The sequence below is a fragment of the Artemia sp. Qi Xiang Cuo genome, chromosome 18, assembly GCF_049724085.1.
Source record: "Artemia sp. Qi Xiang Cuo chromosome 18, ASM4972408v1, whole genome shotgun sequence".
Classification (NCBI taxonomy): Eukaryota; Metazoa; Arthropoda; class Branchiopoda; order Anostraca; family Artemiidae; genus Artemia; species Artemia sp. Qi Xiang Cuo.
The window spans coordinates 34,175,873-34,193,664 of record NC_142811.1 but is presented as its reverse complement, the minus strand read 5'-3'; the positions used below and the strand labels follow the sequence as shown (position 1 = coordinate 34,193,664).

At 33.2% G+C, this 17,792-nt stretch overlaps 2 protein-coding genes across 3 annotated transcripts in view; one reads left to right on the top strand and one right to left on the bottom strand.

The window, feature by feature from the left end:
* LOC148941432 (uncharacterized) overlaps positions 1 to 5,942 on the top strand; it is a 364,996-nt gene extending 359,054 nt beyond the window's left edge. The window contains exon 32 of the mRNA XM_089104420.1: positions 4,576 to 5,942. Coding sequence (XP_088960546.1) covers positions 4,576 to 4,807 — 232 coding nt within the window. The 3' untranslated portion in view covers positions 4,808 to 5,942. The remainder of the gene's footprint in view (positions 1 to 4,575) is intronic.
* A 1,535-nt stretch (positions 5,943 to 7,477) lies between these two features.
* On the bottom strand, positions 7,478 to 16,876 carry LOC148941431 (uncharacterized). Of its 2 annotated transcripts, none has more exons than XM_089104427.1 (3): positions 14,350 to 14,400; positions 11,168 to 11,290; positions 7,478 to 8,378 (listed from the first exon to the last, which is right to left on the bottom strand). In XM_089104427.1, exons 1-3 carry the CDS (start codon positions 14,387 to 14,389, stop codon positions 7,948 to 7,950), a joined length of 594 nt encoding a protein of 197 aa, XP_088960553.1. In that variant the 5' UTR covers positions 14,390 to 14,400; the 3' UTR covers positions 7,478 to 7,947. The 2 variants fall into 2 exon arrangements, with proteins under 2 accessions (XP_088960553.1, XP_088960552.1); XM_089104426.1 differs by lacking the exon at positions 14,350 to 14,400 and adding an exon at positions 16,779 to 16,876 and having other exon boundaries at positions 7,485 to 8,378.
* Positions 16,877 to 17,792: the final 916 nt, after the last annotated feature.

The window sequence follows — 17,792 nt, the reverse complement described above, 5'->3', positions numbered from 1 at the left end:
CATCTGTAGGACTGAAACATATTTGTGAGTTTTAATGCGAACTCCGAAGGGTGTCCACGGTCATTGAGTTTTTCGGAATCCCGAGGCAATTGCCTCATCGTCGAAACCTTTCAGGATCTAATTGCTTCATTGTTATATTGGCAATCATAAGCCTGTCATTGAATAATATATCAGCACCTCTATATTGGCATATCAAACAGTTCGTGGTTACGAACTGTAAGTAAGGAGCGACCCGGCTCAATGGTAACCGAAACTGTAGAAAACAATTTTGATACCAATAGATACATCAAAAGAATCAGATTTTAATGCTTATTTCAAATATATAAGTTTCATCAAGTTTAGCTATTCCCATCAAAAGTTACGCACCTGAGAAAATGTGGCTGATTTTTGAAAAAAGGGGAAAAGACTCCCTAAAAGTTATAGAACCCTAATGAAAATTGCACCATCATATTCAGCGTATCAGAGAACCCTACTGCGGAGGTTTCAAGCTCCTATCTACAAAAATGTGTAATTTTCCATTTTTTGGCAGAAGAAAGATCACGGATGCGTGTTTATGTTTTTTATTTTTTGTTTTTTTTTCCCAGGGGTGATCGTATCGACCCAGTGGTCCTAGAATATCGTGGGAGGGTTCATCGGAACTGAAATTAACTGGTCTAGTGCTCTATTGAAGTGACCAAAAAAATGGAGGTTACCGAGGCCTCCCACGCTCATTTGTGCCCAGAGTCACAAGATCAAAAGGTTGAGATGGGTATTTCGTTCAGCATTGTTGAAAAATATGAAAACTATGTCGTTGAGGATGACTTAATCCCGCGTAGTCCCCGGGGGGAGGGCTGAAAGTTATGAACTTTACCCAATGTTAACATATATTATTGGTTATTGGGAAGTATATAGACGTTTTCAGGGGGCATTTCTTCTGGTATTGGGGGAGGGGCATGGGTCAGGGTTTATGTGAGAGGATCTTTCCATGCAGAAAGTGTTCATGGGAGAAGGGACATTGCTTTGAAGGAGGCGCCGGATTTCTCAGCATTATTTTGGATTTCCGGATTTCCCAGCCTATTGTATTGGCTATTGGGAAGTATACAGACATTTTCAGGAAGGATTTTTTCTGGTGGGGGGGGGGCTGGCGGAGGGGGGTACGCGGGAGAATCTTTCCGGGGAGGATGTTTCTGTGGGGTAAGGGACATTTCTATGAAGGGGGCGCCGGATTTCCAAGCATTATTTAAAAAACGATCAGAAATTAAATTTAAAAAAAACAATTTCTTTCAACTGAAAGTAAGAAGCAACATTAGAACATAAAACGAACAGAAATTATTACGTATATGAGGGGGTTCTCCCCCAAGTCAATACCTCGCTCTTTACGCTACATTTTTTTTTTTTTAGTGCTTTCAAAAGAGCTATCAATTCTAATTAAACGGCCTTAGTGATTCAGGGGTTTGTGAATTAAAATTTTTTTTAACCTTTAACGTAAAAAGCGTGGTATTGACTAAGGGGAGAACCCCCCTGATATACGTAATAATATATACGTAATAAAAAAAACAATAAAAAAAAAACAAGCGATACGGCTCAACAGTAACCGAAACTTTCAAAAACAGAATTTTGATGTCAATAAATGTATCAAAAGAATGGGCTTATAATGCTGATTCAAAATATATAAATTTTATTAAGTTTATCATTAGTCATCAAAGACCATGAGCCTGAGCAAATTTACCTGATTTTTTAAAGAGGGAGGAAACATCCCCTACAAGTGAAAGAATTTTAATGAAAATCACACCGTCAGATTCAGCGTATCAGAAAACCCTATTACATAGGTTTCAAGCTCACATCTGCAAATATCTGCAACTTTGTATTTTTTGCCAGAAGAAAAATATACGAATATAGAAGTTCGTTGCATAATTTAATTTGTAAATTACGTCAGAACCAAATTTAGAGACAGCCATTTAGCAAAAGAAATATGAAATTTTTCTGCAATTTTTGTTTACTTATTCAATGACGGTGAGCCAAAATGAAAGCTGCATTAACTAAAAAATGATCAGAAATTAAATAAAAAAACAAGTTTTTTAAACTGAAAGTAAGGAGCGACATTAAAACTTAAAACGAACAGAAATTATTCCGATATGAAAGGGGCTGTCCCTTCCTCAACGCCTTGCTCTTTACGCTGAAGTTTTTTATTGTTTAACAAAAATAGAAGCTTGAGAAAGTAAAAATTTAGCGTAAATATCCAGGTGTAGAGGAGGGGAAAGGCCCGTTCATGTGTGGAATAACTTATGCTCACCTTAAGTTTTAATGTCGCTCCTTACTTTCAGTTTAAAAAACTTGTTTTTTTTATTTAATACCATACAGAAATGTCTGCCACTTTTTACTTATCAGGAAACATTCAGTCTGATTTCGAGCACTCCTATCGGATGAAATCCTTGAAAATTTATGAATTTCTTTATGGGCGAAAAGGGTACCAACGATAACCAGGCCATTTGTTTGTGCCTATTAATATCTTTCCGTAGAGTGACGATTAAGGACTCATGTGAAAGATAATGTTAACTCCCGCGTAGTAATTTGAAATGGGTATTAATTCGTCGCGCGTGCATGCCATATGCCATTGAAAGTTGTCTCTTTTAGGGGGTATTTCAGGAATAGAGAGATTTAGAAAAATAGTAGGTTCCTTTTAAGAAAAGCACTATTTAGGAGAACTGTTAAAATAAATTTATACTCGATTGGATGTATTAAAGAAGCGCTAAGTAGCATTGACACGTGGAAACAAGACTTCATATTTTGTTCATTTGTTTGCTGAATAGTGAGATATATTATCCCAGTTAAGATGGCAGAGCAGTCACTGAGTACGCGAGCTGTATGGAGACCACATTTTTCAGCTCCACTTTTCTCCAAAGAGAAGAATGTGAAATGGAAGCTCAGAATGTAGGTAAATGTTGATATGTAACAAATGAAGTCTCGTTTTAATCATTTGGAATAGGGCATAGTATTTTTTTTTCGGTAAAGAAAGTTCAGTATGCATTCGTGATAATATTCATTATCAGTTTATGTAAGAAAGTTAAATTGTAACTAATTGTTAACAGTTTAACTAAGTCGAATGTACATTTCGAAAAAAAGGAAAAACAAACAAACATCTTCTTCAACATATACTTGTCATCAAAATAAATTGCAACCTAATTCCTCTGTATTTTACATGGCATTAGATAATTTCTATGGAATTCCTTTTCTCAGAAAGATAGTGTCGATAATATGCAGCCAACCCCGTAGAATTTGTTCGTATTAACCCTACAGAATTACAGTGGCCGACTCGGCATACATTTATGGAAAAGTTTTCTTAAGGTCAGAAGTAAAACTTGTGTCAGAGTAAAAATATCATCAGTGGGTTTAGTTTTGCTAGTTTTATAGATATATATTGCAAAGGGTGAGAAGGAATAATTTTGCTGGTTTGAAGTTTCAATTTCACCCTTTACTTCTGTCCAGCAAACTTTTTTTTGTTTCTTGTTTTTATATTTTGTATGCCTTTAACTCTGATTAAAGCATTTTAATAGAACACTTGAAATATAAATGTGCTTCATTTTACATGCAGAATCTAAATATGCAAAGCTTGTTGAAAAATATCAATGGAAATGTCAGAGTTATCCCCTGCACCTCTAAAAGGGGTGTTAGCACTCCTTATGGATTTTTTTTTTTTTCAAGCTTAGCGATACTAATAAATATTTGTCTATATATATATATATATATATATATATATATATATATATATATATATATATATATATATATATATATATATATATATATATATATATATATATATATATATATATATATATATATATATATATATATATATATATATATATATATATATATATATATATATATATATATATATATATATATATATATATATATATATATATATATATATATATATATATATATATATATATATATATATATATATAGCACTGAGAGATGCTGTTATTTTTCTCGATGTTTGGTAGACTTTATGCTAATGCCGGGTAGAGTTCCGCTCCCCCGATACAACAATAGGGGTATCAAAATATTTGTTACTGAATTTTAATAGTGAGTTGTAGTATATTACTGATCTAATCATTATCCTCATGTCTCCCCTGATTTTGTTGAAATTAATGGATCTCAATGGGTATCTTAGTAATTTAAAGTATTTGTGTCGAGTAAATCTTAAGGCGAACAGAGTAAAGTACAGGAAAACAGCGTTCTAAACAAACTGACACCCCATCGACCAATTGTCCACTGAGTTATTTAGGGAAAATATTGTGCCCTCTGGACTTCTTTGACAATACTGCTGACATAATTGGGTTGCTTTATTGGTAATTTTTGTAGCTGTTTCTAGGCTCACACGTTGGAGATACCTAAGCTAGTTAATGCAGCCAACAAGAGACGAATTATACAGAAAGTATGGGAATTTTACAGAAAATTGTAAAAAAATAAAAAATTTGGTTGGGGGAGGGGAATTTCCATCCCTACCCTCTGTTTATGTGTCTGGCTCGTATTGTATAACATTCTTTGCTGTTATTTTTTGTAACATTCTTTTTTGTCCTCCAGGAAACCAAGGCCTGAAACATTAAAAGCTGGTAATCTTCTTCAACGTATAAGCCGTTGTATTGTCTGCAAGAAGAGAGTCATATTAAGGAGAAGGAGAAATTATACTCTTTCGCAGTTTTCAGCCCCTCAATTAACATTAGTTGGTAACGGTAACTCACAAGAGCCGCAACCACATCTATCTCTCAACGGGCCTGTCTATGATGACTATGACTATTCTTCAGATCAGTTATAAGTGATTGCATTTATCAAAAATTTTGTGTTTTAATTCCAAGCGTATTTGTGGTAATTTCACATGCAGTCCAGTTCTTAAGATGAAATCTCGTATGTAGGGAAGGAAATCTACATTTGTTATAATGTCTAGATTTCGACATTACAATATATAATGTCTCTATTTATTATACTTTTTTAAGTATTCACATGGTCATACATATTGTTTTTGATCAGACCGGCCGAATTTACAAGGTAAAAGACATCTAGTTGTGATTTCAACCACCAAAATATTGGAGGTACATCTCTCCAAAATATTGGAGGGAAAACTTCCAGGTGGCTCTCATTGGACCGCATGTGAACCTATCATCAGTTTCAATTATTTTTGTTTGCTAAGTGGAGGTGATAATTTCTGAAAGAATTTTAAACAACTGAAAGTCTAGTCTGGAAATAGATATTGTGAAGGTCTGAACTCTGTTGATCTGATTCAAAGTGGTCAATCTTTTATGTGCTTTATATACGTGCCTTTGCTTTAAAATATTTTACTTTATAATCTAGCTGACTAATTTAGAGGAAAAATGAACACCACTTGCCATATGAAAGGAGCCAAGTCCACAAAGATGAGGCATCAATGTTTTATGCCGAAACTAATATCAAGTAGCATCTACAAGACCCTTATTTTAGCTCTAGATGGCATGTTTCACGAAATTAATATTCATGATAATGAGTATTTCAATTAAGTCTTCTACCGTGCCAACTTATTAATGAACTTTTTTTTCAGTATTGGTAATTTGAGTGTACTATCAATAATCATATCCTGTAATTATAAATAAATTGTTAAGGTTGGGAATCTATTTATGTCAAAAAAATCAATGAAGCAAAAACCGAGATAAGCCTTTCAAGTTTAGGAAAGCAGTATAGCTAAAGTTGTTTTCAGCTTTGTTTTAGCACTGGACGTAATGATAAGTAATCTATGTTTTAAAGACTGAAGAATAGACTCAATTATTCAAAAGTCATTTCATACAGTAGCATATTACCTTTAAATATGTTTCTTTTCCTTTAACTATAGTTGGGGTAGATTGAATCCTCTTCATCACTGCCTTTTTTTAGTATTTGTTTTAGCTTTACTACTGACAATAAAAGTCTGTATATCAATTTAAGCATTTCTTTTCAGTATATGACCACACTTCAGTGACGATATTGCGTTGTAAATTTTTATGCAGTCGTAAACATTGAGTTACGCACCGGAAAATAACCTGATAATCCTACGTCATTACCATGGGCATAGAAAGCCTTTTGTATAGGGGAGGGGGGCAGCCGATTCAGTGATGGATAGGGGGAGCTGAAATTTGGTCGGCAGTTCACAAAACCTCACATCGTCAGCGAATTCTATCTTACCTTTTGAAGTCTTTATTCATCAATAATCACCAAAAATTATTAATTAGCTTCAGTGTTAATCTTCTTGAATTACTATACTCTTATTCTCTTCTTGCAATATTTTAATATAGTAAACCCACTATCCTACTTCCGATTTCCAGAATACATAAACACCATAAAAGTGATTTGACACAAATCACATTAAGGTTACAGATAACAGCTTCTTTTTTTAAGAATTTCAATTCATAATCTTAAAGTTGGGCAATATTAAATATCAAAATTGATGTACCTATGTCTATATATCGGACCAAAAATTAATATTGAATATACAAACGTAAATATCGATATCGGAACCGATATTTTGAAAATTTCGTGTATTTCCAGCTTTTTTAACCATCTACTAGCAAACGTCCAACAGAAAAATTCCAACATAAAAAAAGTTCTTGCTAATATCTAGCGTAAATTTAAAGTTCCTGGGTGGGGAGCTAACCCCCTCTTCCCTACGCCCATGGTCACTACTACTACTAAGGATAGATAAACAGCATTTCGTAGTATCACAGCTTGAGATGATCTTAGCAGAGCGCAAGCGATACGGGGGATAGTCCATTTACCTTGTATGTAGGATGTCATCGTTTCAGGTCCTATTGATCGTAGATTTTAACCGTAAATTTCTATTGCTAGCCATGTTGAACATGTTGCAACTTCTAACTTTAGGTTTTTCTTCTTTTTTTTTCAGTCGTCTACATGGCTGCTTTCCATGGCGGTTGCTTGTTCTGTTTTCCTGTTTAATTGTTCTTTAAGAATTTCAATCCCGTCTCTTTCAATATAAAAATGAAGCTATGCGATATGAATTTTGGTTTTATTAGTCTTCTAATACATCTTATTGTAAAATTAATGCTAGACATTATCATTATTTAAGAGCCCATTGTATTAGTTCTTATTTTAAGTGTCACAATGAAACTCATGCCTACGCTCTTGCTCCCTTACGTCAAGTAAATCATAGTCACAAGAGCTGAATTTTCTTGTTCCTTCTTGCACAGAAAATGAACAATGTCCAAAGCACTTGTTGATCATTTTACTTTTTTCTTCTTTTTCTAACAAAAAGAAAGTACAGAAATTACAACCCCATGAAAGCCTTGGTGCTGAAATCACTATTATAATTGACTTTGCGGATTTGTCCATCATTATCATCTATTCTATATATTGTAGTCCTATCCACCATTCCCATGTATCCTTTGTTATTGTTTCTATTATAAACAGGGGCGGATCCAGGATTTTTTTTTTGGGGGGGGGGCAAAATAGATTGATCCGATAAACTTGCGTTAGGAGCAACTTTGATTAACGCAAACTTGCGTTAATTAGGTAAATTACACAACTTTAGACTACGTTAGGGGGCGCGCGCCCCCCTTGCCCCCTGGATCCACCACTGATTATAAAACAAAAAGGATGTTATGCATTATTCTTCAGTTTAGACAACTGCAAATAATGAAATTATGTTTGGGAATATTAATAGTAAGATGAATGTCAATTTTTATTTATGGCTTTGACGGTAAGAGACATGAAAAATATCATCCCAATCGTCACGTCTGCAATTTAAATTTTATATAAAACTCTGTGACAAAATTCGGTGTTTCTTTTTTATTGTAGCTATAACATGCAATAGAGGCAGTTTTACTAGCATAAAGAACAAACTATCGATCATTTGGCGTAAAAAAAAATTGCTTAATAAAATGTATAATAATTTTATTTTCAATCCGTGAAAAATTACAAAAAGTTCAAAATAGATAATTATTTTCCAACAAATAAACTGGGATTCTGGTTTAATCCTGTTCCATACGGGCTATAGGCAGACCCACCAGTTGGGTAATAGGATCCACCAGGGTATTGAGGTGGGATGTAGCCGCCTCCAACACCGGTACCATACGCCCCCTGACCGTATAATCCACTACCTGTGCCATATGCCCCCTGACCGTATAATCCACTACCTGTCCCATATGCCCCCTGGCCATATAGACCACCCCCAGATTGACCATACACTCCACCATATACTCCTCCTTGCTGAGGGTATCCTGATCCATAACTACCTTGTCCATATAAGCCCCCACCGTAAGCATTGTAAGTCCCTTGGCCGTAAGTTGGTCTGGGATATTGTCCATAACCTGGATAGCTGCCTCCGTAGCTGGGATAGCTGCCACCGTAGCCATATCCTCCAGTACCACCTTGAAGTAAGAAAACAAGAATTAAGGTAGGATTTGGTATGTTTTCAAGAAAACAATCTTTAGTCCCTTGTTCAGGTCACTAAAAATCCCTAAAGCGGTTACAATCGTTTAATCACAACTTCCAAAATCTAGGATGAAATGCATATCCTATGCTCAATCTTAAGAGCCTACCCGAGATTCCACCGCCTCCGTCGAATCGTTTTCTTCCAGAAATTTTTTTTCACGCTAATTTAATATCGATGAAAACCAGCCATTTGCCTGCCAATTTTCCAAGCTTGATTTCCCATCTGATTCATCTGGCAGAATACCTTATTTCTTTTTAAGATTGTTTTGGAGGCATAACTATAAAGAAATAACAAGCGAGATGTTTATGAAGAACAGGGAAATTGCAAGTTCAAAACAGTGTATAGTTTGTACACTTGTAAACAGAGTATTAATTCCATACACCTTGGAATTAATTACAGAAAGAGGCCAAATTCATCGAAGCGATCAAATTATCTGAAAACAGCGAAATAATCGTAAGCACTATAAGATTTTGAGGGCCCAGAGACCTTTCTCCGGTACTCTGCGCCTGCCTCGACTTACCATACTCTTGATCGATTTGGTCAATATTTTTTTTTTATCATCTCTACACCAATGAAAATATTCCTCACTCTCTGCTAAAAAGTATTTTTGATCTCAGGATCTCCTCAGATACGTGCAAAAGGGATCGCACAGAAAGCTAAACACGGGAATAATTACTCTTTTTCTCCTCAGGTGTAATTTCCTATCGAACAGGAAGGGCAACTGTCCCTCCCAGACTTCGCCCCCCCCCCAGTCCCCCCCAGCGTAAATTTAGTTTCTTCCGAAATCTTGTCAATACTAAGATAAACCTGCATAATTTAAGCATCAACAGAAACAGATTAGTTTTTTTAGTACATATTTAAGTTTATGGTACTATAAAGTACCTTTATAGTATCAAATGGTTTTTTTTTAGTGTTTACTGCCATTTTCATTTCATTTGGGAAAATTGCCTCCAACTTCGCCCCCCCCTCCCAGAATTTTGAAGAAATTACGCCACTGTTTTCCTCTGGTACATTTGATTTATATCGCAGCCATTCTGTACTTTAAAGGCGTACGAACGCACGAACCGGCTAAATTTTATGTATTTCCTCAATTGTAATGCCGTGTTATGTGCGTAGAAACCAGTATTAATGTTGGGGGATATCATTCTTTATTTTACTATCTGCAAGTAATTTTGTAATTCAAAAGTAACTAAAAGTTTATGTAATTTTGATGCCAAAGAGAATGTTTGGATTACATTTATACCGTTTGTATGTCAGAAAATCGTATATGACAAAATCACAGCTATTTTCCAATCCATGATTTTGAATTTAAAAAAAAGAAAATATTGAATAAAGAGGAATACTTAATGAATCCGGCGAGAAGTCTCCATCTGGTATTAAATTTCTCCAAAGTCTCAAACGCTCTTCAATTTTTCTTGTTCTTGTTTATTTAGAAGTAATGCTGTCTTAATTTTTAAATCTGAGCCGAGGACCGTTCAAACTAACAACCCTACCGCCGTTAACAAATTTTGTGATAAAATACATGTTTTCCCATCTAGTATTTCCGTTCATAGCATAATTGCTAATTTAAACATAGATAAATTTTACTGAACAACCATTGAATTCAAAATACTCTAACTGCAAGATAAAATACTTCAGACGTTTGATATAACAAATTAGTAACATGTTATATATATATATATATATATATATATATATATATATATATATATATATATATATATATATATATATATATATATATATATATATATATATATATATATATATATATATATATATATATATATATATATATATATATATATATATATATATATATATATATATATATATATATATATATATATATATATATATACATATATATATATATATATATATATAGATATTATGTAAATTTGAAATTCTTTATTATGAATTGTCTGTGGTCCAGATTGGCTGTGGTAAGTCAAAAAACTGCATGTCAAACAATGCGGTAGAGTAGAAAATAGGTTTTATGTTTTTCTTTGTTATCAAAAAGCTATTATTTATGAAAGGTAGATTTTTTTTCATTCAAGATGAACTCGAAGTTTTGATGAAAACAATTCTGTCATCATCACTATTTGATGATGATCATTTAATGACTATTTCTCTAAGCGATCAAGAAGAAGTAACTCGCTTGGGAGAAAAGAAAAAGCTTGTGCAAGACATTAGGTAACCCCTTGTGGTTGGACTTGTCAAGAGCGGAACTTTATCCTCTCCTTTTTTAAACACAAAAAATTGGAATTGAAGAAAACAAACACAATATGCTTGCACTATAGAGCACGAGGGTTTTCTGTCCACTTTTGGAAGAAGAGGAGTTAAAAACTAGAAATATTCTTCTGATGGGTCTTCATTAAGTGTTCAGGATCTTCAAAAGTAAATTTGTACCCAAGAAAATAATATGAGACAAGCTATGATTGAACAGATATGTATTTCAGTATACCTTCCTTCAAATATTCAAAAGAATATCTGATACTATCTCATATAATATGCGCTGAAATGAATACAGCCGCCCGTTGTGAAAGCTAAAATTGTTAGAATTCAGTAAAAAACAAAAACTATCCCTGCTAAAAAAAAACTTAATTTTTCCTCTCATATAAAGCTAAAAATAAATATAATGAACGTCCTGACACATTATTATATAAATTTGACAATCAGATAAATGACAATTGAGTCGTTAAAGAAAATATGTGAACATACCTTGAACATTGAAGCCACCAGTACCCTGCCATGATCCATAGCTTCTGGGAGATTTATATGATTTAAGCTGGGCAGATTCTTCTGCTTTAATTCCCGTAGTGTCTGTCAGCTGGTCGCAGCTTCCTGTCCAATAAATTCTTTGTCAATAACTTAAGGATGTAAATCACTAAGTTTACTTCCTTAAAGTTTCAATATGTATTTGTTAATCTTAAAATGACTTGGTTGTATGATTGTCTTGTATACACAAATTTCTCTTGTTAGCTTCAGTATCGTTTTCATAAGATAACACTGATTTTCTCAAGTAGTTGCGGATCAATCAAAATATTGATATTGATCTTATGCAGATGACTATTCGGCGATGTTTGTTTATGAGAAGAGTTTAGATTCATTATGCGTCCAATTGATAAAAAACTCATATGCCAACATGTGCATGGTATTATCGATGGGAGTACCACGTTATAGGTAAGGAAACAAACAGGCAGCATCACCACTGCTTTACGTAAGCAAAATGTCTAAGCACAATCTCCAATATTTTTCATGTGATTCCCAATTTTTTGCTGGTTCTGGTGAACTTGGCCTGGTTTCCCCGGAATATATCCGACCCCAAAACATTAGTGCTTCTTTCCCTGCCTCAGAAAAAAGGAAGACGGTGTTTTTGGGGGAAAATGTTTTAGTTCAAGGGAAATTTGAAATCTGGACCTTTTCAATACGTTTTGTTGCAATTTTCTTGTTTCGGGGGTACACAGTACATTAATCTTTCTTTTTTCTATGCCTAAAACAATCGAGAATTCTGGAAATAAAGAATGTTCCAATTCACTCATACAATTTCTGCTGATTATCAACCATTAGATTGAAGAATTTATTTCAATTTAGGTATTGAGGAGGGGATCCATCCACACAGAAGAAATAATCAAGATGTATTAAAAACAGGCACGTACGCAGGAATTTGTTTGGGGGCGGGTAAATCCTTCAGAACAGAAAATAAAAGCCACATTATATAAAAGGCATATATAAAGGAAGATAAAAGGCACATAATTGCAAGAATGACAGCTTCATTCCCTAGAGAAGGACTACCCACGAACAGATGATTTTTAAAAACTAACAGTTAGCTCAAAGATTGCTTGACAGAGGGGGAGAAGTTGGACAGAAATGGATTAATACTATGCTGGTGATCCAATCGGGTGATTAAAGGTCGAAAAATCATCGAAAATGGTTAACATTTTATGTCTAGATCAGTAATTAGCCGCAATCCCTTATTCTGTGAGAAGTATAGGAAAATTATAGTAAAAACAATCGTGGGATTTAGGGGTAGCCAGAGCCCCCTCCCCCCACTGCGTAAGTTCCTGATTATAAACACAGAAATATCTAGTCAAAGGGCACAAATAATGACATTTAAGAGCCCAGGCCCCTAAACCCTCTTTCTGCGTACAAACCTGAAAGATCCCTAAATTTCCGATATTTGTGCTTGTACTTCTAATATCGTCCGCCATGATGAGCTGTAGAGAATTTGAATAAGTCGGCCCGACATATATCATATATAAAATAACTCCAGTCTTGAACTATAAAAACTCCAACCATTAACGAGTCAACTGGTACGCGAATCAATTATTCAATAAATTTTGCTTCAAAACATAGGTCTGAGAACCAAAATTCAAAGGACAAAAGGCTTATAAAGGCCGAAAGAATTTGATACAGTGAATTTATGTGTTTTCATACTAAAATAACAGATCTGTCGGTATCTTGATGTGTTTTGGATTTCTTCTTTTCCGGGGGTTGTCTAGAAATTTCAAGATAAATAATTAAGTATATCCCCCTTAGTGTACCCTTATTAAATCCGACCAATTGTTCACTAATAATTATTTTAGCCAAATCCCCCTCCCTCCTGAAAGTTATGGATTAGTCAATGCCTTCCTGTTTTTTTCTATTTCTAAACTCGGAAGAAAATTTAGAAACTATGAAACCTAGGCCATAGAAATTCACAAAACAAATAAAAAATGCAGATATAGTCGCTGTGACGGCTAAAGGTCGCATCTGACATGTTTACACTTTTGAGGTAACTGCCGAAAACCGTTCTCTAAACTGTTCTCAGAAGGATGATCAGCAGGATAATACAGAGCAGAAAGGTCATTAAGTGGTTTAACATACATTGTACTGCTGATTCTCGCTTCGGGATCAGCTTGAAAAACCCTTTTTTGTAATTATCTCAGAAATCGGAAAATTTCGGTATGACCTTAAATTGTTAAAGTGGTGTTATTCGTTTGTATAATTAGCAAAGTCAACTCAGCACAAACAAAAAGGAAAAACATAAAAAAAACTGAAAGAGTGAGAAACTAAAAAAACAATAGCGACTATGACTTAAGGGATGAAAACGTTCGGGAAGGGGAAAAACACCGAAAAATTAAAAGACATTTTTCAATAGTATAAGAATCAAGATAAGCATTCAAATATACAATAAAAATACGTAATTGAGAATTGTCTTGTCCAAACCAGAACGTACGTAACAAATCAACACGTATAAAGCTATGAATTTTCGTAGTGCATGTTTTAGGCTCAAATTGATTGTTAAAAAAAATCAAAGAATTTTTCTTTTAACAAAAAAGCCGTAAATCCTATCGAATTGTTTTAAGTACCAGCAAATGAAAAAAATCTTTAGTTGTTAAAGGAGGATTTGCAGTCCAAAATCGAAACATACCCCCTGCAAAAACACTGGTTAAAAGTTAAATTTACCTTCAGCAGCTATTTGTCCTACTAAAGATATTAGTCAATTAGCGGAATTCTTTTCTATTCTTGATTTTTAAAATAATGTTTGCAGTTAATTTCCATGCAACACTGCAGCTTTAAATTGGGATTGCACAAAACTTGTTTATTACAGAAACTGCGTTGTGATTTTAGAAGGCCAAGATGTCCGATTTAGTTTTTCTTTGGGTTTTTAAACGATGATCACACTGTGATAATCAGATAATCACAGAAACATAGCTGTTGAATTTTGGTGAATAAAATTACTGCACTAGGCTATATAACAGAAATTATTTATTAGGATCAAACTATGTTCATTTTGTCGTAAAACAGGGTAGTTAATTAGAGTAAAAGATAACAATTAAAACTTATATTTTTCAATGGGTGTTATCCCTTTGATTAATGCTGAGGTTTGCACAATCTTTAACTTTCAAAATTTGACTCACCTAAGTACAATAAACAGCTCATAAAAACTAATTTCAACATTGTTAAGCTAGTGTGTTCACTTTGTATACTGCAATACAAAGTAAATTGCCCACCAGCATAATGCGGTATATTTCCATGCACCCTTAGAAAATTAACGAATGTTCTATTGACCGACTTAGAAATTCTCTCAGAGAAATGTTAGAAAAAAAATTATATTTGCGAGCGCTTCAAAATTGTATTAAGAGTCCTAATTTCATTCAAGGGGAAATACTTGGTAGTAAAATGGTACAGTGGCGCCTATGATTCAAGAACTGTCGACAAAAATTCATAATGATAAAGCTTTAGTAATTTGAATTATTAATTATAATTTTTAATGATTTGATATCATTATGTACGTTTTTGAAATCAAATAAATAAAAAAAGACAAGTTTTTCAGGAAGCTGAACTTGCTTACTTCAATGTGCCTAATTTCGAACGGAAGAGTAAAAATTTTCTTTCGTGTGAAAAAAGCCATTTTAATAGACAAGGCTAAGTTTTGAAACCTGAGCATAGTACACTTCAGATGCAATTTTAAGGGTAAATAAGAAAAGACACAGACTTTCAAAAGTGGCGAAAATCAGGTATGTTTCAGAAAGACAAAGAAACTATTTTGGACATAATGATATTTTAATATCAACTCTAATTGCAGTTGTAATTGCAGAATAAATTTTGATATTTGTGGTGACTACAAAAAAAAAACTTAATCGATGGATTGTAAACATAATTTACAGCATTAAAAATAAAAATGACTATTTGTATTTACTACATACGAGGGCTGTAACTTAAGATTGATGATTTTTTTAAATGGACAAAAGTTCTTAGTGAACAAAATTACCATATAAATAAATATCTATCATAAAATAGTTCTTTAAAAAAGTTATATTGTTTTTTTAGTGTATAAAATTTCGGAACACAATATAATAGACTGATTTCTTTGGAACGCTTTTCTTGTAGGAAACCGACTTGTCATATTTGGTCGAATACAAAACTTCGTCGTGCAGACTTTCAGTCTTTAAGGACAGTCAAATGATTTTGACAACCAAGCTGACCCCCCAAAAGAGCTTAAATTGTACCGTTTGTGACATAATCCCTTGTATTGTTTTTTTTTTAAACAAGTAGAGGTACTAGTGCATTAGATGGTCACTTTTATATACAATGAAAGGAAACCAGTGATGCAATGACAGACGAAACCCGCCAGAGACCGGTTATTTTCAAATAGACCCCTATTTATAAATGGAATGCAGAGTATTTTTCATTGCGTTTACGATATTTAAACTGCTGTTTTTTGGGGTTTAGGGGGGGCGCAAAGATACCTAGATTAGGTTATGTATTTATTATATGCTATACTTTATCCCCACCCCTCCTAATGTACAAATAAATAGCCCAAATTTGTTTCTAAAAAATTATATATTAATATTATTTTATTTAATTAGCATTAAACAAACTTGAGTTCTAAGAAGTGACCATCTAATGCACCAGTACCCAAGTAAAATATAGGCAAAACGAATTGCCAGAGTTTGGCCTTAGATGCGCCCAGCATACATGTTGTATTTTTTTCTACAGAACAGGAGACTAGGAAGCACGTCTCTAGGGGTATCCCTTTCAGAATTCTTTGTTTTATTTTCCTTGTTTTATTTGGCTTTTTTAGTTGCTGAATGCTTTTAAAATATGGTTAAAAAATTAATCCAAAGCGATGATACGTAAAAGAAGATCTTGGCTGATTATGAAGATAAAACTGCGTATCTTATCAATAAGTTTACCTTTATCTAAGAAAAATGGAGTATAAATACAGTAAATATGAAATCATACGATAAATACACGGTTCAGAAAGCCCATTGTTCAGTAAAATAAAGACTTATTTAATTTAGTAAATAAAACATAATTTAGTAATTGTGTACTGGTTGCTTTTTTCAAGCATATTTGTACTTTGTTTGCAACCAGTTGTCAAGCCGGCATGAATTATTTTTAGTAAAGTTGTTGAATCGTGACCTAGAAATGACATCGTCGGGTTCAACGGTAAATTAGATCTTTTAGTGAACTATTGTAAACTTAGGACAGTTGTTTTACCTTTGGACAACTGTGGTTTTTGAGGATTTTTTATTTATGTTCTGGGCTATTAAAGACTTCAGGTATAGAAAAAGTAAAAAAAAAAACATTTCAGTGACTTTACAAAATGGATCCAATAGTGAAAATAGTTGATATAAAGCTTATAAAATGCCAAACTGTCAATAAAAATGTTTGTCTCCATGTTTTGCTTTTTATATTAATTGAAATTTTCTAAAGGAAGACATATCATATTTAAGAAAACACAATGACAGGAGGGAGGGCGGGGGGGGGGGTTAAAAACTTACTTTTGAGCTATATGGTGGGCAATATGTTACATAGTCCTTAAATAAAAATTCAAACTCACCAAGATACAATAAACAACTCAGAATAACTATTTGGATCATTTTTAAGTTATTATGACCACTTTGCACGCTACAATACTATGCAAATCTCCGGCCAGCACAATATATATCATGTTTCTATGCAGCCTTGAAAAACTAAGGGATGTCCAACATCCTTTAAATTATTGACTTTAGGCTCAAAATCAAAGGAATTCAAAAAGAAAAATAAATTCTAGTTTCCGCCGATAAGTGTTAGTGACCTTCTTGACAAAAAAAATCTTGTGCGTGACTCTAAATTGATTATATTGCTGAATATGTTGCATTTGTTATGTTCCTGTAAGTGGTATTGACATCTGATAAGATCAAGGATGATCTTTTTTCCTAAGATGAAACTTTAAATTGTACATATACTCGCCAAAAAATGAAGTTATCTAAGGCTATCAAAATATTATTTTTTTTTCTATAGAACAGTTTCAAACGTGACCATCTTTTTGAGTTTTGGAGACTAAAAGGAATTTGAAGTGATTCTTGATTGAATGTAAATTTTAAAAAAAGTTTTTTTTTCAAACAGAAATAAAGAACAAGAAAAAAAGAAAATTAAAATCATTTTGGGTAGTCAATATATGTTACAACTCAAAATTGAGTAATATCAAAGCTTAAACAAACGAAAATAATCTAATACAGCCAATTGGTAGTTCCAACTGTGCCATTGCCTTAACTTTTGAACTGGAAAGTAATGTCTATAGAAGAATTTAAAAAAAACTTCTATTCTTGAAGCATTGTGACGAAACAATTTAAATGTATTTTTTGTTCTTGTATTAGAGTATTCTCTCTTGAAGCATTATATAATCTATACTATATGCCCATATAGGCTACTATATAACCCGTATTTTGTTTAGTTTAAATTTTAATACAACTCTCTACCTTCATGAGATTTTTTTTCTTAAATCCTATTCGTTTTTTTTCAAATAAAATTATATATGCCGTAAATTATGTAGCCTGTTTACGAAAAGCTCCACTCAAGGCAACCCTGTGAG